The 22,935-nt window shown below is 37.6% G+C and overlaps 1 protein-coding gene across 1 annotated transcript in view; it reads right to left on the bottom strand.

Annotated features, from left to right (window-relative positions):
* Positions 1-441: 441 nt before the first annotated feature.
* LOC106875227 (putative acyl-CoA dehydrogenase 6) overlaps positions 442-22,935 on the bottom strand; it is a 45,812-nt gene continuing 23,318 nt past the window's right edge. Inside the window, exons 4-9 of the mRNA XM_052968728.2 lie at positions 20,684-20,790; positions 18,071-18,238; positions 15,469-15,642; positions 11,488-11,649; positions 7,801-7,951; positions 442-1,511 (exon numbers count right to left, since the gene is read on the bottom strand). Of these exons, the coding sequence (XP_052824688.1) occupies positions 1,418-1,511; positions 7,801-7,951; positions 11,488-11,649; positions 15,469-15,642; positions 18,071-18,238; positions 20,684-20,790 (856 nt within the window). The 3' untranslated portion in view covers positions 442-1,417. The remainder of the gene's footprint in view (positions 1,512-7,800; positions 7,952-11,487; positions 11,650-15,468; positions 15,643-18,070; positions 18,239-20,683; positions 20,791-22,935) is intronic.

Genomic DNA, 22,935 nt, shown 5'->3' with positions numbered 1-22,935 from the left:
TCTGGATTGGTACTTTATTTATCGACCCGGAGAGAGTGAACAGAAAAATTCACCTCAATGGGATCTGAACTCAGAGCGTAGAGATTCAGAATACTGCAAAGTTCTAAAGATTCTACCAATTAATCGCCTTAACCTCTTATCGAGGAAACTCAACATTCCAGCCACTGAGCCTCAGCGCTCCTTTTCCTCACAGCCGGAAAGGATGAAAGGCAAAATTCACCTCGATTGAATTTGAACTCGAAGCACTGAGACTCAGAACAAATAGTGCCAGGCTAACGATTCTGCCAGTTCGCCGTCTTAACCAATTTATCAAGGAACCTCAACATCTCAGCCACTGAGCCATCACTGCTCTCTTCTTTTTCCTTATAAAACGATTGTAACTGCAACATCTATAACACAAACAATAGGAAAAATCAAAAATAACAACAAAAACAACAACAATAACAACAAAAACAAAAATATATTTATTCCATTTCGTTTATAAAATATTTAGCAATCAAATTCTGTTGTATTTATCGTCCATTTGTCTTCCGTGTGACATTGATTAAGCGGACAGATCGAACAGTCGGTCAATCGATCAGGCCAGTCAACCAATCAATCAATGAACAGTTCAAATTAATACATTAATGAAAAGCTCCAAAGAGTCAGTCAATCAGACATTGGTCATATCGATCTTCGTGTTGGGTTGAATTTGGGAGATGAGTAAAACCGACAGACTATTCTTTCTTTCTTTCTTTCTTTCTTTCTCTCTCTCTCTCTCTCTCTCTCTCTCTCTCTCTCTCTCTCTCTCTCTCTCTCTCTCTCTCTCACTCTCTCCCTCTTGTTCCTTTTCTATTGTCCTTTCAACTTCTTTTTCACAACATACACAAACACACGCTCACACAAACACACACATTCCTTTTATATTGTCTTTCTAATTCTCTTTCGCTACTACGCGCGCGCGCGCTCACGCATCATCCACACACATACGCCCACACACATGCGCACAAACATATGCCCACACACACATACACACACACACATATTTACACGCACGCACATGCACACAGAAGTCAATTCGCCTTACACTTCCAAATACACATGACTAATTCTACACCACATATAGATACTCTCTCAAACATTTACCATCTCTCTCTCTCCCTTTCTGTTAGTTCAATACATGTCTCTAACACATCCATTCATATATACTTCGTCGGTTTGCTTGTTAGTGTGTCTTCCCAATCCACACACACTACATCTCTCTCTCTCTCTCTCTATCTCTCTCTTCTACTCTTTCCATAACACTATCTCTCACCCCCATACACCCACCTACACTCACACACATACATATACACAGAAACAGACGTAAGCCCTCAAACACTGCAGCTGACACACAAACACAAACTCAAGACACCAATGAAAATCAGGGGTTAAGTGCTCAGTTCGACTTCGGTAGGATATTCATGTATTTACAAATGATTGACAGCATCACTTCATCAGCGCCAGCTCCGATGGAAAGTAAGCGGAAGTCTCTGGCAGAAAAATAGAATGCATATTATACACACACACACATATATATAGTCAAAACTTGGGTACAAAAACAATGTTTTTAGTATAGGCCTGCATATAAATTCATATATGAGAGAGAGAGGGGGGGGAACAAATTAAAGGATATACCACTTTTTATTTAGTTACTTTTTTTCTATTAGCAATATGACAAATTCAAAACGGTTTTAGTCTGTATATATGTGTTCATTATGCATTATGCATGCCTTACAATTCCTGAAGTAGCCTGCTGTTGTGTTTCTTTGTTTTTTGCTGGTGTCTTTTTTTTCTTTTTTTTTTTTTTTCAGATATATATTTTCAAATAAGTTAAATTGCATGACTTATCATCTCCAAAAAAGACAAAATGTTGGAGCATAGATGGCTGCAGGGAGGCGCAATGGCCCAGTGGTTAGGGCAGTGGACTCGCGGTCATAGGATCGCGGTTTCGATTCCCAGACCGGGCGTTGTGGGTGTTTATTGAGCGAAAACACCTAAAAGCTCCACGAGGCTCCAGCAAGGGATGGTGGCGAACCCTGCTGTACTCTTTCACCACAACTTTCTCTCACTCTTTCTCCCTGTTTCTGTTGTGCCTGTAATTCAAAGGGTCAGCCTTGTCACACTGTGTCACGCTGAATATCCCAGAGAACTACGTTAAGGGTACACGTGTCTGTGGAGTGCTCAGCCACTTGCACGTTAATTTCACGAGCAGGCTGTTCCGTTGATCGGATCAACTGGAACCCTCGGCGTCGTAAGCGACGGAGTGCCAACAGCAACAGATGGCTGCAGGTTCAGCCACTAAAACTGCTGAATTATCTAACTCTTTAACATTTAAACAAACAAGCCTTATCCAGCCCATACAGTTGACCTGTTTTATGTTCAAACTGGCCAAATCTGATCTCTCATAACTACCCTACAATGTCATTCTAAAAATAAGCATTCACACAGGCAGGCCATATCAGGCCGAAATAGTTGACCTGCATTATGTTCAAACTGGTCAGATCTGGGGGACTGTAAGCCTAGGACTTATTCTATCAGTCAAACCACTAAGTTAGAAGGACATAAACACATCAACATATATACACACACACACACACACACACACACACACACACACACACACACATATATATATATATATATATATATATATATATATATATATATATATATATGCTCGAATATCCTTACACATGTGCCCGTGACATGTGTAAGGATTTTCGACCGAGATCGTTGCCAGTGCCCCTGGACTGGCTCTCGTGCGGGTGGCACATAAAATGCACCATTTTGAGCGTGGCCGTTGCCAGTACCGCCTGACTGGCCTTCGTGCGGGTGACACGTAAAAGCACCCACTACACTCTCTGAGTGGTTGGCGTTAGGAAGGGCATCCAGCTGTAGAAACTCTGCCAAATCGGATTGGAGCCTGGTGTAGCCAACTGGTTTCACCAGTCCTCAGTCAAATTGTCCAACCTATGCTAGCATGGAAAGCGGACGTTAAACGATGATGATGATGATATATATATATATGCATATATATAACAAATGAGAGAATGAGAAAATGAGATTCATGGGATTCTTTATTAATCACAATAACCCCGTTACGACCCATCCTGCATTGGTCCCTCACAAGTAAGATTCTGGACAACTGGCTGAGGTGCATCCTTCAATGAAGATGTGTTTTGTCAAGTGACTTTACAAAAGGTACCTCGCTCAATAAACTTCATTTCGCAAGTTTTAGTTAAGTACTATATATATATATATATATATATATATATATATATATATATATATATATATATATATCATCATCATCATCGTCGTTTAACGTCCGCTTTCCATGCTAGCATGGGTTGGACGATTTGACTGAGGACTGGTGAAACCAGATGGCTACACCAGGCTCCAATCTGATTTGCCAGAGTTTCTACAGCTGGATGCCCTTCCTAACGCCAATCACTCCGAGAGTGTAGTGGGTGCTTTTACGTGCCACCGGCACGAAGGCCTGTCAGGCGGTACTGGCAACGGCCATGCTCAAAATGGTGTATTTTATGTGCCACCCACACAAGAGCCAGTCCAGGGGCACTGGCAACGATCTCGCTCGAAAGTCCTTACACATGCCGTGAGCACAAGTGCCAGAAAGGCGACGCTGGTGCCCAGCGTCACCTTTCTGGCACTTGTGCCATCACGATTTCGCTTTCGCTTGCCCCAATAAGTCTTCGCAAGCTGAGTTTCGTGTCCAATGAAGGAGACGACGTTGGCATGGGTGCCAGTCATCGAATTTAACTCGATTTCGATTTCACTTGCCTCAACAGGTCTTCGCAAGTGGAGTTTGGTGTCCAATTTACTCGATTTCGATTTCACTTGAGACGACGTTGGCATGGGTGCCAGCCATATATATATATATATATATATATATCACCTGGGTAATAACCTCATAGTATGCTTCCCAAATCTCTTGTACAGATATCGGTTACCAAATTCTATCATACAGCAGGGATTCTCCTTTTACTGGATATACATGTGGAAATCCATTAACATCTGCAGATATTTCCTGTTTTATAAATAACATATATATATATATATATATATATATATATATATATATATATATGATCATTTTAGTGCTTACTTTTTCAAGTTTGCATAAGTCAAACAGAGTTTATTGAGGCAGATTTTTTGTGGTCAGATGCCTTTCCTGTCACTAACCTTTCCCTGCTTCCAAGCAAAGTGATATTTCCCTATGCCCAGACATGTTTTTTATGTCTTTTGCAGAATAATGACTGTGTGTGTGCGTGTGTATAAATATATATATACAAAATATCACCCAAAGAAATGCATGTATGAACATGATCTACCCGATGTCCATGGACAAAAGGTCTGCACTGTAATCATCTCAGGAGTACAGACTATGACCTTAAGAAACATATGATCTGTGGAAACGCACATAGTGATGCATTAGAATATTTATAAATTCCATCCAAGGATTATTGTTGTTATCACTACATTTATCCTATGTTGGTACAGCTCGGTGTAACCCCAAAAAACTGGTATCACCAGTTGGCATCATAAGGTTGTAGCTGGTATAATAGAATAGGACCTTTTATATGCATAATCAAAATGCTTCCCATAAACAGACTTTATATATATATATATATACACACACACACACACAAACAGGTTTCTTTCAGTTTCCATTTACCAAATCTACTCTCAAAACTTTGGTTAACCACGGGCTATAGTAGAAGATACTCGTCCAAGATACTATGTAGTGGGACTGAGCCAAAAACCATATGGTTGGGAAGTAAACTTCTTAACCATGCAGCCACATGTATGTATATACAAGCACAGGAAGGGCTGGTGTAGTTAAAAAGTCTGTTTCACAACCATGTGGTTACATGTTCAGTCCCACTGTGCAGCACATTGGACATCCATTATCATCCCACTTCTCTTTTACTTACACTCTTGTTCATGTTCACATTGAAATAACGAAGACAATTGAAAGTTGACAGGATGTTTTAGCCTAATAGAAGACAAGAGGGCAAAGATCTATACTAGTAAAATATATATATATAGGCGCAGGAGTGGCTGTGTGGTAAGTAGCTTGCTTACCTACCACATGGTTCTGGATTCAGTCCCACTGTGTGGCACCTTGGGCAAGTGTCTTCTACTATAGCCTCAGGCCGACCAAAGCCTTGTGAGTGGATTTGGTAGACGGAAACTGAAAGAAGCCTGTCCTATACATGTATATATATATATATATATATATATATATATATATATATATGTATGCGTGTGTGTTTGTGTTTGTCCCCCCAACATCGCTTCACAACCGATGCTGGTGTGTTTACGTTCCCGTAACTTAGCGGTTCAGCAAAAGAGACCGATAGAATAAGTACTAGGCATCCAAAGAATAAGTCCTGGGGTCGATTTGCTCGACTAAAGGCAGTGCTCCAGCATGGCCACAGTCAAATGACTGAAACAAGTAAAAGAGTAAAGAGAAAAGAGTATATGCACAATTGTGGCTGTGTTGTAAGTTGGCTTCCCAACCACATGGTTCCAGGTTCAATTCCATAGCATGACACCTTGGGGTAGTGTCTTCTACTATAGCTTTGAACTGACCAAGACCTTATGTGTGGATTTGGTAGACAGAAACTGAATGAAGCCTGTCATGTGTGTGTGTGTGTCTTTCTGCTTGTGTTTGTTCCCTGACCACAACTTGACAACTGGAATTGGGTTCTTTACAACTCTGGAACTTAACAGTTCAGCAAAACAGACCAACAGAATAAGTACCAAGCTTAAAAGGAATGGCTACGGGATCAATTCAGTTGACTAAAATTCTTCAAGGCAGTGCCCCAGTATGGCCACAGTCTAACGACTGAAACAAAGGATAAAAGATACAGACATAAATCAGATTGGAGAGAAATTAGTTTGCCTCATTAGAGAAAGATCTTATGCTTAATATATAGATAAGGGCATCTGGTTAAGAAGTCTGCTTTGCAATCACATGGCTCTCATTTTCATCCCACAATGCAGTACATTAACCACGTGGTTTCTGTTATAGCCTTGAGAATGGAATCCAAGTGACAGAAACTGTGAAGGGGCCTTTTATATGGATATGTAGAAAAACACCTGAGCTTGTGTCACATACAAACACACTCATGCCGGTGTCACATAGAATGCGTTCATGCTGGTGCCATGTAAGAGTATCTGTGCTGGTGCCACATAAAAGCATTCGTGCTAGAGTCACGTAAAGGTACCTGTGCTGGTGTCACATAAAGGTACCCATGTCATTACCACGTATAAAGGACCCATGATGGTGCCACTTATAAAACACCAGTACCTGTGTCACATATAAGGCACCAGAGCTAGTGTGACATATAAAACACTTGTGCTGCTTCCTCATATAAAGCACTCATATAAGTACCACATAAAAAGCACCCAGTACACTCTGTAAAGTAGTAGTCTTTAGGAAGGGCATCCAGCCATAGAAACCATGCCAAAATAGACAATATTAACCTGGGCAGCTCTCCAGCTGTCCAGCTCCAGTCAAACTGTCCAACCCATGCCAGCATAGAAAATGGACATTAAATGATGATGATGTTCTTTTTCTTCAGAGATTGTGTCACATTTGGTCCTTGAGTGCTTCTAAAGGAGTCCATTTTGTGGAAATCATTCAGGTCAGGGCTCCAGTCTAGACTGCCACTTGCGGTGGCATTCACCTGGAGTGGATTGAGCCAGCTCTGACCAATGAGTTCACCACATCTCTCATGAATGCTGACCACATCCAACAGTCAGCCATAACATTCCAGCAGGCAAAGTAACTCTTTCTGCCTGCAGCCCAAACATCATCATCATAGTCATCATCTTCATCATTTAACGTTCGTTTTCCATGCTGGCATGGATTAAACAGTTTGACTAAAAAGTGGTAAGCTTGGGAGCTGGACCAGGTTCCAATCTGATTTAGCATGGTTTCTACAGTTTGATGCCCTTCTTAATGCCAACCACTTCAAGAATGCAAATTTGACAAATGCCCTACTGGGAGAGCAAGCATATCAAATAGTATGGATGTCCTAGCTGTAGCCACCATTCATTGTTGAGGCATAGAGTTCATGTTCAGAGTTTCAGTGGGAATATGTCAAGTCTAAGGGTAACCTTTGAATCATTATTTCTTCTTTCCTTTCTCATACCAGTTTTTGAAGCCCTGAATATGAACATGGCGCTACCTTCTCTCTTCTGACCAAACCATATTCTCTTTCTCTCTCTTTTACTCTTTTACTTGTTTCAGTCATTTGACTGCAGCCATGCTGGGGCACCGCCTTTAGTCGAGTAAATCAACCCCAGGACTTATTCTTTGTAAGCCTAGTACTTATTCTATTGGTTTCTTTTGCCAAACCGCTTAGTTACGGGGACATAAACACACCACCATTGGTTGTCAAGCGATGTTGGGGAGGACAAACACAGACACACAAACATATACACACACATACATATATATATATATATATATACATATATACGACAGGCTTCTTTCAGTTTCCGTCTACCAAATCCACTCACAAGGCTTTGGTCAGCCCGAGGCTATAGTAGAAGACACTTGCCCAAGATGCCACGCAGTGGGAATGAACCCGGAACCATGTGGCTGGTAAGCAAGCTACTTACCACACAGCCACTCCTGCGCCTATATAAAAACAAAATGCATACTGGCAATCATTTAACAATCATCATAAAGAAAGAAATAATTCTCAGAGGAAGGTTTTTGTCCTTTTTTAAAGCACAACTTACCTATAGCAACGGCTTACAAACACCTCGTCTGTAAAGCCCATGCCACCCCAGTACTGTAAGCAGGAGTCAGACACCTCACGAGCGAGACGACCTCCTTTTAGCTTGCACATTGAAGCATACTTGGTAACGTCATTTCCAGCTATGTACAAACCTGAAAAAAGAAGAAAAAAAAGGATGAGAGAGAGAGAGAGAGGAATAATTAAATAAACTATTTAGTAAAATATTCTGTAGTAAAATTCACCCAGGTTAAAGGTTATAAGGTGATTGAGTTGAAGCACTGTAAACCCACTCAGTCACCTTTACTGTAAACCCACTCAGTCAAATGGGGTTTTGTTTTTGTGAGTTACATGACAACCTCATTAGTGTTGGTGCCATGAAACAAAGCACCCCAGTACACCTTGTAAAGCAGTTGGCATTAGGAAGAGTATCCAGCTGTAAAGACCATGCCATAGAAGACATTAGATATCTTTCTGGCGGCAGCAGTGGCGGCGTGTGGTAGTACATACTTTCATCACAGGAAAAATTTTGTTCAAGGCAGTGCTCCAGCATGGCCAGTCAAATGACTGAAACACGAAAAAGACTAAAACAATAACAAAACTTTTGTGAACACTGAGTAACAAAATTTTTTTTTTTTTTCATTTTTTTATTATTTATCTATTTATTTATTTATTTTGTCACCGTTCACTAAGTGTTATTTTCCTATTTGCTTCCACCTAGAAACCAAAGCCAATTACTACTATTCCTTTCATCAAAGCAAAGTCTGAAGAAAATAATAGCCAGTTTTCATATTTTACAGGGGTAAGCAAATAGGAAATAACAGCAGCCACCCAACAACAAAAATCATGTTACACAGTCATAATGAGAGGGAACAGCACTGCAGCATATCTGTGATTTATATTTGTATTCAGTTATCTCTTGGTCTTTTATCTTTTACATAATTTATTATTATACCCTTATTGCATCCATATATTTTTTCTTTTTTATTTCTTTTACTTGTTTCAGTCATTTGATTGCGGTCATACTGGAGCACAACCTTTAGTCAAACAAATCGATCCCAGGACTTATTCTTTGAAAGCCTAATACTTATTTTATCGGTCCTTTTTTGCCGAACTGCTAAGTTACGGGGACATAAACACACCAACATCAGTTGTCAAGCGATGGCGGGAGGGGGACAAACAGACATACAAATACATACATACATACATATATTATATATATATATATATATATATATATATATATATATATATATATATATATATATATATATATATATATATATACGATGGGCTTCTTTCGGTTTCCATCAACCAAATCCACTCACTAAGTCTTTGTTCAGCCTGAGGCTATAGTAGAAGATAATTGACCGAGGTACCATGCAGTGGGACTGAACCCAGAACCATGTGGTTGGGAAGTATCAATAAAATAAATACCAGTAAAGTAATGAAGTTGATTTAATTCACTACATATCACCTCACCAAAAGTTTTGGCTTTATGCCTACATTAAAAAGTTTTATTTAATGAGGTGCAATATCTGTGAAGTTAGAGTGCTGGACTACTGACTACAAAGACACAAGTTCAAACCTTATTACAATCATTTTTTTGTTTTAATGGCTTGGTCATGGCCAGTAACATTATCTACAAATGTTGGACCTCACAGGGTGATGACAAGTGACTGAGAACATTGGCAATATGCTGTGCTTGAGAAGACTTGTCAAGTAAAGTGAAATCATAGTTGTAGCCATTGCCAGTGTCATGTAAATGGCACCCATGCTGGTGGCACATAAAAAGCACCCATTACATTCTCGGAGTGGTTGTTCATTATGAAGGGCATCTAGCTGTAGAAACCATGCCAAATCAGACTGGAGCCTAGTGCAGCCCTCCAGTTTACAGTTCCAATCAAACCATCTAACCCATGCCAGCATGGAGAGTAGACGTTAAATGATGATGATGGTGGTCATGGGAAAAACAGCAGTACCCAAGACCTTTTCAGAACTTCTGATATTAATGGTAGGAAAGGGAAGACTAGACCATGATTCAATGTACGTTGAAGTAGCATGTCAATGTACTGATTTATCCTGGGACGATAGAGCATACTTTCAACAGAGAAGGTACTACTGAAAGCACACAAAGGTTCGATGGGTGTAATAAAATCAGGTGATAGGTTACATCTACCACTCAAATTTAGATCCAAATAATCTTTCAAACATGTTTTGGTGAGTGGCAATCAATAATCGTGAAGAAATTTTTCCACTTTACAACATGCTTCAAAATGGGTTAAAATGGAAAATTATAAGATGGTGAAATGTAATTGTCGACATTTTGCATATGCAATGAGTTGAAAATTGTTTATTTCTTAGAGATACAGAATTTCATAAATGATCTATTTTAGTGTGTCATGTTAGGTGAAAGTGAATAATTCTAAAGAAATTTTATGCTTTATAATGGGTGCTCAGTCCTAATCTTGCAGGCTCATGGGTGCTGGTGCCACATAAAAAGCCTCCGTACTGGTGTCGCGTAAACACCCCATGCTGGTGCTGCATAAAAAGCACCCAGTACACTCTGTAAAGCAGTCGGCATTAGGAAGGTCATCCAACTGTAGAAACCATGCCAAAACAGACATGAAACCTGGGCAGCTCTTCAGCTGGCCAGCTCCTGTCAAACTGTCCAACCCATGCCAGCATGGAAAATGGATGCTAAATGATGATGATGATGATAATGATGATGATGATGATGGACTAAAAATGAAAAATTCTAACAGGACTGAAGGTACAAAAATTACGAATGTGATGTGTCTTGTGTTATGACACTTAATAGTGCTTGCTCATGTTTGTCTAGTTTTAAGCAGGAAGAACATCCAGCTATGAACAGCAATTGCTTCAACAAATAAAGCATTCTACTAATATGCAAAAATGGGGAAAAAAAACAAGAAAAACAAAGTAGAAAATCAACAAAAGACCAAACATACAAAACTGTTGCATCAATGGAAAAACTTAATCTATTGATTTGTTCCAGCCAGGTATGAAATGTTTTGATACAGCCATTTTGATGCCACTGATATGACATCAGTGATTTGATGCTGACTTATTTGACATTAGACGTTATAATGTTTTTCTTGTTTTTCCTGCTCCCTCACTCTCTCTTTCTCTACTTATATGTGTGAGAATCTAGTTATGTTTGCATGTATGTGTTAATATCTTTCTCTGATTCTATCTGTCTGTCTCAACCTTTCTCTGGTTTTGTCTGCCTGTCTCTTTCTCCCCCTCTCTCTCTCACACACACACACACTCACTCACACATTCACTCACTCTCTATATATGTATATTTCTGCATGTGCATTTACATGTGTGTGTGTGAGTGTTTACCTCCAGTGCCAAAATGTACCATCACCAAAACAGGTTGAATGCCCAATCAACTGCACCCAAATCGTCAGCACCCAAATATCTATGCCCAGCCATCACATTCCATCACCAACCACATTATAGGCAATGAGATCTGTTAATTCCCCTTCAGGTCCTCTTCTTAACTTCAGTTAAGTCTTTTTGAAGAAGAACAAAAAAAAAAAAAGTTGCCCAAAATCTGTTTTTTGAAGAACTATCTACAATAAATACCAAAATATTATCACAAAGATAACATTACAAGTGAGACAGCACTGCACCTATCTCAACTCACACCTGGGATACTTACCAACACATTTATGAAAGAGTGCTTTGTAAAATTCCATTTCTGTCGCCAGCTCAGCAAGTCTAAAGTGTACCACTTGGTGGTCAAGAACAGACTTATCAAAGATTTTCCGACCAGCTGTATACTCAATAGTTTGCTTAATTATTTTCTCCAGAGGCCTAATCACTGCAGACATAAAGCAAAAGAAAAAAAGAAAACAAACAGTATGTTAACTCAACTCTGGAAGACAACAATTAAACATTGGTACATTATAACTCCTTAAACTGTTTACAGCGAGAGCAAACAGTTTATTTTTTCCACTTTATGGAAGTCAATATTTTATCTGTTGACATCCATTTCAGTTGATTTTGTTTTTCTCCCAATTCTGTGCTTTCTGTAAGAAAAGCTCTCATGTAACTGAGATGTGGTGTCAACGCAAAATTTCAAATGGTCATAGTCTTTTGGTGGCAGAGGTACCTTGTGGGTTTTTACATAAACAATATATGAATTAACTATAGTTAGACATAATGCTGGAGATATAGAGATCACCATACCTTATATCAGGATTCCATTTTACTTGGGTGAACCCCCATAATCGTTTGATCTTTAAAAAATCCTATTATATTTTTAGAATTAAATATTATTAGGACTTCTATAAAAATTGTTAACATATTTTGTTAAAATTGTTAAATTATTAAAGTATTGTGGACATATAACCAATTTATTGCGCATAAAATTTAACAAAATCTTATATGGCCCCCACCAAGGGTCATGTGGACCTTGGTTGGGAACCACTAGATCAGGGGTTCTCAACCATTTTTTATCTATAGATCCTTTTGATTACTATTTTTTTCTGGTGGACTCCCATAGCCATTCGATGTTTAAAAACTAGTTTTATAGATACTTCCTTCAAATTTCCTATTTTGTTTTTTTCAAACATTCACTTGTGTAGGATGAACTAAGTAAAATGTTAGAGAAAGAAACCTGCTTCTTGCAATATATACTGATACACACATGTAAAGCAAATTTTTTTTCTGGGGCCCTTAAAATACCATTGTGGATCTCCAATTTACTATTTTGTTATACAGACCCACTAAAAATCTTATACGGACCCTCAGGAGCCATATGGATCCCATTTCAGAACCACTGGTTGACAGCTTTAACTATGTTCATAATTCAGATACGTCCTCCCCCTCCTCCTCCTCATTATCATCATTTAATGCCCGCTTTTCATGTTGACATGGGTTGGACAGTTTGACTGAGGACTGGCAAGCCAGGAGGCTGCACCAGACTCTAATCTAATCTGGCAAAGTTTCTACAGCTGGATGCCCTTCTTAAAGCCAACCACTTTGAGAGTGTAGTGGGTGTTTTTTACATGCCACTGGCACAGGAGCCAATCAGGCAGCACTGGCATCGACCACGCTTAAATGATGCTTTTTACGTGCCACTGACACAAAAATATATAAGTTTAGAGTTCCTCACCATATAATTGTTTTTAATAACTTTTTAATGTTTTATTCATTAATAGAATATTAATACTAATTTAACCCTTTAGTGTTCAGATTAATCTGTCAAAATGTAATGCTTATTTTTTCACGTTATTTTGAATTATTCAGTTTCAATAGAGGTGTCCACAATACTTGCTTGAAACTTTGTTAATTTTTTAAGTAAAGATTTGAAATTTTATCAGTTGGTGCTTATATACTTATATACCAGTAGATTATAGTTATGTAATTTTAACTGATCTTGCTTGATTAAATTTGACTTTTATGGGCAGGTAAATTTAGTTAAGAGGTGTAAAAGCAATAACATTATGGATAAACACTAAAATTGAAATTCTTAATGCATCTTACCTGCTTGATTTATTGCTAAAATTATCCCAGATGTTAACCGCCAACAATTTTGCCACTTTTCAAGATGCAGTACATTAATTTGAATTAATTGAAATACAGGTATAATTGGTACAAGATCTTATTCCTTCTCTATATTTGATTCAAACATTTACATTGAAAATAAAGTACAAAATTCTTTTACTAATCCCTATACCATTTACTAATCACAATACCATTTACTAATCACTATACATAACAGAAAGCCTCTAATAAAAAAGCTCATTAACAGGTGAGGCAAAGGTGAATATAGGTGTGTAACATGCTGAAAATTAATATTTATTTCTCACTTTCACATATTATTTGTAATAAAATGAAAGGAATATATGATAGTATTACTATTAAACAACAAAATATAGTTGTGCCATATTTCTATCATGAAACTGTCCATAGCACCCTTAACACAAGGGCACTTTGCAAAACGAACACATATATGAGGTCTCAACCTGATATTCTTTCACAGTTTTCCTTTTTTGCAGCGAACACAATCTGCAGACTTTTTTCCTCCATTGATTTTTTCCACTTTATAGAAGTCAATATTTTCTCTGTTGACATCTCAGTTAATTTTGTTTTTCTCCCAGTTCTGTGTTTTCTGGAAGAAAAACCCTCATGTAACTGAGATGCGGTGTCAATCCAAAATTTCAAATGGTTGTAGTCTTTTGGTGGCAGAGGTGCCTTGTGGGTTTTTACATAAACAATATATGAATTAACTATAGTTAGACATAATGCTGGAGATATAGAGATCACCATACCTTATATCAGGATTCCAGTAGTTCCACAGTTGAGGAAGCTACTTGATACCAAACATAATGTATATAGTAAAAAATAGCTCACATTTCTGCAGTATCAGTTGGCTGCCATAGTGGATCAGGTCTTCCACAAATAGAAATTATGTGTTGAGCATATTTGTTTCCTTCACAACAGTTTCAAAAACACTTTATGGTAAAAATAAAAATAAACAGTCCAGTGGTTGAGTACCACGAGGTAGACTGTATTGTGGACTAGTCTTTCCTGTGAAATCGGGAACTGTGATTGATGTAGCAATCTTCAATCATGTTACCATAATGTTTGCAATATCATTTTCATCACTTTCATTTTTATCACTTTCATTATCAAAATCTTCCTTGTCCAACGAAGATTCATAAATGTCAATATGATTCGTCCAAAGACAAATCACTGTTGTTTCTGATTATATTTTGTACATCACCAAGAGTAAAACCTTTGAAGTCAGAATCACTACTTCCTGCTGCCATATCATAAAAAACAAAGATATACACTTCTCTTCAATTGTTGAAAAAACAAAGAAGTCTCAAAACTTTTTACTTGAATAAGTAATATTTTTACTTGAATAAAGGCAGGAAAGACTTTATCTCGCATTATCTCAAAGCCACGAGAATTCAATAATATGGTTTGTTTATTGTTTTAGTGATTTCATAGAGGAATCAGATATGGTTAGATTTGGCTGGTTCAAACAAATAAAGGAGAGTAATTTTCCACAAGTTTTGGCCAGTCTAAACACTAATGGGTTAAACACTGTTACTCTCATAACTTTGTTAAGATCAAAGTTCAAGACAGCGACAAGGTAGCAGGATTGTTAGCATGTTGGGCATTTGTCTTTGTGTTCCAAGTTCAAATTCCACCGAGGTCGACTTTGCCAGTCATCATTTCAGGGTCGATAAAATAAGTACCAATTGAGCACTGGGGTCGAAGTAATCGACTTATCCATGCTCTGCGAGCTTGCTGGCCTTTGTACCAAAATTTGAAACCAATATCAAAATTCAAGTTATTCCTTCTTTGGGCACCTGAAAACAAGTTTCACAGAAAGTAGTTCTAGATAGAAATGTCACAGGAGAACCATGTCAGCAAATGTCTTCATGAACTAGGCTTTGTTGACCAATTCACATCCTTAACAGTAATGTAAGACACAGAGAACCAATTCAAGGTTGGTTTTGCTGCAGGGATTGTTGCAAGAAACTGAAAAAAAAACTGAATCTTCAGAAACTGAAAGCAATAAACTTGTCCCTTAAAATGTGAAATATTCTCCCCCTTAAGACATTATAAAAAAAAAATTATGAAAGAAAAGTTTTAGAAAATAAACAAAGAATGCAAAACTCACTTCCTGCAGCACCCCACATTCTCTCTTCTTGGAATTGTAACATCTGATACAAGAATCCTTTGCCTTCCTCTCCAATAATGTAGCGCTTGGGAACCCTGACATCTTCCATGAAGATCTGACCTGTATCTGAAGACTTCATTCCAATTTTGTTGATCTTTTTGGTCACATGAACACCTAAAATTATAATTATCAATTATCATTGCTTTTGTTTCTCTACCTTAGTTGAGATTAACTCCCTTTAGTATAGCCTCTTTCTAATAAAATTATGGGCAAAGTGCGGCCTGCAGGACTTCTTTAATACCACGCCAACGAAAAATTGCCTCAATTTCCTTTTAGTAGCACAGCGCAGCCCGCCCAATGATGAGCCATGTCTCAAGCGGCGTACTTCCCGAAAAAGGTTGCCTATGCTTGCACTGATATCACGTTTATCTAGTTTCGGTGCAAAGAGTACTTCTCTCTCTACCTCACCTTCCTTGCAGTCTCTTGATCTGCTAGAAATAGCAGCCAAATCTCCTTCAAACTTATATCTAACGTATTAAAATTGGATGACTATATTGGATAACTGAGTTTTACAAATAACAAACTAGATAAAAAGAACATAACATAGTCACGGCTGGTATGCCATCTGAAAATCTTTCACCCTTTTGTTACCACCGTCCTCCATCTCTCGTTATTTAGATACAAAACTACGCATTTATAAGATGAATATGATGGTATAGCGTTAATGCCTTACTGAATGGCATTGGCAGTGTAAGTCACGTGAAACTGCCTTCAACAAGTCAAAAACAAACTCAGACACTCGTCGCAGTTGTACTTACAACGTACAATGTACGGAAGTCTCCAAGAAAGATAACTCTATTTGGCAAAGTCAAGAGTATTCTCCCTTAGTTACTTTACAGCAATTTTTTTTTTTTTTTGTATACGTATTTCGTTTGAATGCGAATCTAACTCTACTTGCAAGAAAAGTAGTCAAATATTCCTCAAACTGTATCCTACCACTTAAAAAAAGTAGATACTGAGGATAATGTAGTCCGATTTGCCTTACGCTTACCTAAAAAAAAATAAAGATGGGATAGTCATGACAAATACCTTTGACACTAGGACTACTCGATCAGGACTAATCAGGGCCATAACAGCAATTAGATACAAAACAAATTCTAATCCATTCCGTAACACTCTGAAAAAAGCGACATCTGTATGTGGTTCAGAAGTTTGTCTCCTAACCACATTGTTTCTGGCTCAGTCCTACTATGTGGCACCTTGGGCAAGTGTGTTTATTGTGTTTATTCAAATTCTGTCAAGGTTGACTGTACTTTTCATACTTTCTAGGTTGATAAAATAGGTACCAGGTAGATCACTGGGGTCGATGTATTCGACTAACCCTCTCCCCAAGAATTTCAGAACTTGTGCCTATACCAAAAAGGATCCATCATCATCATGATGCTGGAATAGGTTGGACGGTTTGACCAGTGCTGGGAAGCTGAGGAGCTGCACCAGATTCCAGTCTGATTTGGTATGGTTTCTATGGCTGGATGCCTTTCTTAACGCCAAATTATTGTTATTATTATTATTATTATTATTATTATTATTATTATTATTATTAAGGTGACAAAAATCAAACTTACAAATTTCCCGATAAGCAAGTGGTCATATCATTTTGTTCACTTTCTTTTTCATATGAATCAACCCTTGTCTGCATATGTATAGATCAAGGTGTACCTATACGCATAGACATGTGCATACATACATAAATGTATAGATATGCAATCCTGTGTGTGTGTGTGTGTGCAAGCATGCATGTGTACACTGATGGATTTGAGCGTTTCATTTATTTACAAGTTCAGTTAAAAAGCATGGGTAAGCAACACATTGTAAGCCACACCATAATTTGCAAAAAAATTATCTGTGCGCAGAGTATGCATCACCCCTCCGATGCCTTTTTTCATTATTATTATTATTATTATTATTATTGTTCAGTAGTTTTATTTTTATAACGTGCTTTCACTTCACTACAGAGCGCAGCTCTGTGCGCCTTGGGTATGTGCTGTGGTTTGCTGTGGTGCTCTTATGTTTACTGTATTGAAAGTGTTTTGCGTAGAATGTGTGCAGTACCCAGTAGTGCAATTTTCTGTATGTTATATATATTTGTAAGTCCTGGTATTTTTGTTATGTATTTGTCTGAATATTTTTTTATTATACCTAAGGCACCTACTATGATAGGAATTGTTTCTGTTTTTAGATTCCACATTCGAGTTATCTTATTGTTATTATTATTATTATTTTTTTTTTTATTATTATTATTAAGGCAGTAATCTGGCAGAATCATGAGCACACAAGACAAAATGCTATGCAGCATTTCCTCTGGCTTTACGTTCAAAGTTAAAATTCTATCAAGACTGACTTTGCGTTTCATCCTTTCAGAATTGATAAAATAAGTACCAGTAGAGTACCAGAATCAAGTAGCTCCTTTCCCAAAATTTTAGGCCTTGTGCCAATAGTAGAAAGAATTTATATTTAGCAGTAGCTTCCATTTGAAAATTTTGGAAAATACAAAAACAAAAAAAATCAAGAGAAATAAGCAAAAAGTGAAGTGGAATTTCACCTGGTAAGTTCATTGGCATACAAATGAGACTCTTGTTCTTGTGAGAAGGTCCATCAGATGTATTGGCTAACAAACACATCCAGTCTGCTTGGCAACCATTTGTTATCCACATCTTGTGACCATTGATTATAAGGTCATCTCCTTTTGCTACAGCCTTTGTTTGAATATCTGAAAGTAGACTTTTAGTTTTACAAGATGTCCAAAACTCAAGGGAAATATCAAATATATATTACATTGAGCTGACAACTGAAAGAGACTAATTCTTACTAAATTCTTCCTTCAGAATATTTCATGGTTAAGAACAAGAAATATTTTAGCAAATATTGATATTTTCTTAATTAACATACACTCAAATGCACCAACTAATGCACACACACACACACTATACCAAAATGTGGATCTCTTAGTAGTGTAACTCATCTTTCAACACTGCTAAAGACTGTCTTCTTAAACACCACCACTACCACTACCTACATTTACTGTTCATTATTCTATAACTAAAAATAGTTGACATGAAGATAAAGTTTCTTTCTTCTACATTCTCCTGTCAATCCAACATCAATGGTGAACCCTATTACATCATAGTTAACATTATTATACACTTTCAGGTGTGTGTGTGTGTGTGTGTGTGTGTATGTGTGTCTGTGTGTGTGTGTCTCTGTGTGTGCGTGTGCAAATAAGATAGGTAGATATACATATATATATATATATATATATATATATATATATATATATATATATATATATATATATATATGTATATATATATATATATATATATATATATATCATCATAAATATAAGGGATTAGCAATTGAGTTGCTTCTCCAACATACTGAAAATTCAGAAACAGCAGTCAAAGAACTACTGATTCTAAACTACAAATTTTTCTCTAAAATGGATGGCGATATTTATGGCACACATAGAACAAAAAACCGGAGGGAAAAGCACAAACAAAACAAGCCTTTAGTTAATATATATATATATATACACATACCAGGACTTACAAATATATATAACATACAGAAAATTGCACTACTGGGTACTGCACACATTCTACGCAAAACACTTTCAATACAGTAAACATAAGAGCACCACAGCAAACCACAGCACATACCCAATTAACTAAAGGCTTGTTTTGTTTGTGCTTTTCCCTCCGGTTTTTTGTTCTATGTGTGCCATAAATATCGCCATCCATTTTAGAGAAAAATTTGTAGTTTAGAATCAGTAGTTCTTTGACTGCTGTTTCTGAATTTTCAGTATGTTGGAGAAGCAACTCAATTGCTAATCCCTTATATTTATGATGATAAATGGTCTTACCTTTAAAGGTTTATTTCATACTGAACTACTTGGCAAAATTGTTAATTGTTAATTCTATTATTAATTGACGATTCCCTGCCCTCATTTCTTGTATATATATATATATATATATATATATATATATATATATATATATATATATATAATGCGAGAGAGTTAGGGGTTGAGGATTCAACCCACTAAGGGATAGTATCTATCCAATATACTGCTGGGAGGGTACCCAATTATTGTTACACTAGTGTTATACCAAGTGCAATAAATGGGAGCGGGTAAAAGGGGGGGGTTACCCTAAATTTATATATCAATTAGAAAATGGAGGATAATATATATATATATATATATATATATATATATATATATATTAATAAATTATAGGGTAGCAAAGAAAATTTTATCTTCATTATTATCATCCTTTAATGTCCATTTTCCATGCTGGTATGGGTTGCATAGTTTGACCTGAGATGGCAAGCCAGAGAGCTGCACCAGGTTCCAGTCTGATATGGCTTGGTTTCAATGGCCAAATGCCCTTCCTAATGCCAACCACTTTACAGTGTGTGCCAAGTGCTTTTAACATGAAACCAGCATGAGCATTTTTGCATGGCACTGGCACAAGTGATTTTTATGTGGCACCAGCACAGGACTCTTCTGAGTTCAAATTCCACCAAGGTCGACTTTGCATTTCACCCCTTTTGAGGGTCAATGATATAAGTACCAGTTGAGCACTGGGTGGGGTCAATGTAAGTTGATTACTCCTTACTCTGAAATTGCTGGCCTTGTGCCAATATTTCAAACTAATATCAATGTAGTTAAGTCATCTTCATAGCATTGGCCAGTAAAACTTACCCAGTAATGAGCAATAATAGAAGAGATGGGAGGGGAATATGTCCATAAATCTTCTCTTTTGATCTCATACTTATGCCATAAGATATTTTAAACCCCCATGAGAAGCCCAGTATATATATATATATATACCATCATGGCTGTCTTGAAGCTTCTTCTTCTTCATAGTCCATGTTTCAACTCCATAGAGAAGCATGCGCTCTACAGATGCCCTAAAGAAGGCAGGCCTTGTTTACTTTGAAATACTTGATTGCCAGATGTTTCGAAGTCTTTTGCAGACATTCTAGGCTAATCAGATGACAACAAGATAAATTCTTTGCCCTTACTATCTCTAATTATCTCCATTTACTCCACTTCTCTCTCTCTCTCTCTCTCTCTCTCTCTCTCTCTCTCTCTCTCTCTCTCTCTCTCTCTAAAATAAACAAACAAATAGTGACATAGTTTAGTACTTACTAGCAACATCTGATCCAGCTCCCACTTCGCTGACCCCAATACAAGACACATAGTCTCCAGCTATAGTTGGAACCAAGAACTCTTCCTTCAGTTTATCACTACCAAATCTGAAAACGCACAATTCACATTAAATTACATTTAATCTTGGAACCTCAAGTTTATAAAGTAAGATCAAAAAAAGAAATCAAATGCTTTTCAAAATACATCTATAGATAGCTATAAATGAAATGACCCAACTAAGAATTGAAACCCAGTTGCAAACTCAATTTGCTGCATACATACTGTCACAGTTTGGTACTTTCTACTTCATGATGATACAGTATGCTATATCAGATTTTACATCACCTTTTATAATGAGTATTTCAGTTGTCCAGTCAATGAAACTATTAATCAGTTATTGTATTATAGTGTATATGACCAAATATCTAAAGTGTTATATGAACTGTTGGAATTGTGTTCGGCTGAAGTCCTGTGTCAAAGTGGTTCGTCTGAGTTCATTGTTTCATTGTTGTTGTTCTGAATGACTGTAGTAGTACAAGGTCATTGATATATATGGCGGACATGATTCTTGTTTATTCATAACGAACATTGGGTCAGTGCGTTCTTTGTATGTAATTGAATAATAAATGTAATAATTAAATCGTACAACTCGTTGTGTTATCTCTGCGAGTCTTCTGAGGGAAATACAACAGAGTTTATTGGCGTCGCCGATAGGATACATGCTTACTTTACCGTAAAATTGTTTATCGTTATAACAATGGCTGAAAAACAAACAGTAGAACTTATTAAATTGTTTAGGGAACAAATGGAAAAGCAAATGCAACAACATCAGAGAGATATGGACACTCTGTTAAAACTGTCTGGTGCTCAACAAGTTGAAGGCGATCCTAGTGGCTATTTTTCAGCTGCTTCGACAACGGTGTCGATTCCACCATTTGCTGCATTTGATTCTACGTCAGAACTATGGCCTGATTACTGGTCAAGATTCCGTACGTTTGTGGCTGCTAATGCTGTACCTGAACAATGCATGGCACAAGTGTTCCTGACCAATCAGACCGCTACTGTTTACAAGCAACTTGCTAATCTGGCTACCCAACAAAATCCGCCTAAAGATATCAACAACTTGACAATGGACGAAATCGTTGACTTCGACCAATCAGACCGCTACTGTTTACAAGCAACTTGCTAATCTGGCTACCCAACAAAATCCGCCTAAAGATATCAACAACTTGACAATGGACGAAATCGTTGACTTCATGAAAGAACAGTTCGACCCAAAACTTTTCATTGTGAGAGAGCGTTTCAAGTTTTGGAGTGATATGCAGCGGAAGCCAGGCGAAACTCTCCAGGAGCTGGCAGCACGTATACATCAGGATGCAGCTACCTGTGATTTTCCGTCGATCGCCAACCCACAGGATGAAGCTTTGAGACAGAGATTCATATGTTCGGTTAACAATGAAGCGGTTCTGAAGGCGCTTTTTAAGATAAAAGACACAGAATTAGATTTTGCCCATGCTGTCGAAGTTGCCATTAAGACTGAAGACGCAGCAAAGGTTGCAAAAGAAACTGTTTACGGTTCCAAAACCAAGCAAGTCTACAGAGTCCAGCAGAACAGGAATAAGAGTCCTCAGAAGAACCATCAGCAGTCTTATTCCACAAACCTGGAGAAATGCTACCGATGTGGGAAAGGCCCACAAAGCGACAGACTGTCCTTTCAGAGAAACCAAATGTCATTTTTGTGACAAAAAGGGACATTTGCAAGCGGTGTGTAGGAAAAAACAACATCAGCAACGCAATGGCCACTCACAAACTCCCATGAAAAGAATCACAAAAGCTGAGCTGGTCAAGGCAATCCTAGGTGAAGTTTCCCAGGATGCTCATAGTTTAATTGTGCCAATAACAATCCAGAACAGACTGTTCACAATGGAATTGGACACTGCTACTACAGGCAATTTTGTTTCCTTGTCAGTCTGGAAACAACTTGGAAGACCAAAGCTGCAAGATGTCAAACATCGCTATGAATCTGCCAGCAAGCACGACCTGCCTGTTCTAGGAACTTTCATGGGCCAAACCAAGGATCCAACAACTGGTAAGCAGGATCTTATACCTTACATAGTCACCAAGATCTCTGATCTTAATTTGCTGGGACGAAATGCTACCCAGACTCTGGGAATTTCCATGGACACTGCTCTAGGTTTGAAAAGCATAGACAGCCAAGCCAAGAGGGAAGGTGCTGAAGGGACATACCCAAA

Source organism: Octopus bimaculoides, chromosome 6 (assembly GCF_046866305.1).
Source record: "Octopus bimaculoides isolate indiv1 chromosome 6, ASM4686630v1, whole genome shotgun sequence".
Classification (NCBI taxonomy): domain Eukaryota; kingdom Metazoa; phylum Mollusca; class Cephalopoda; order Octopoda; family Octopodidae; genus Octopus; species Octopus bimaculoides.
The sequence above is the reverse complement of the archived record's forward strand: the minus strand, read 5'-3'. Positions and strand labels throughout refer to the sequence as shown.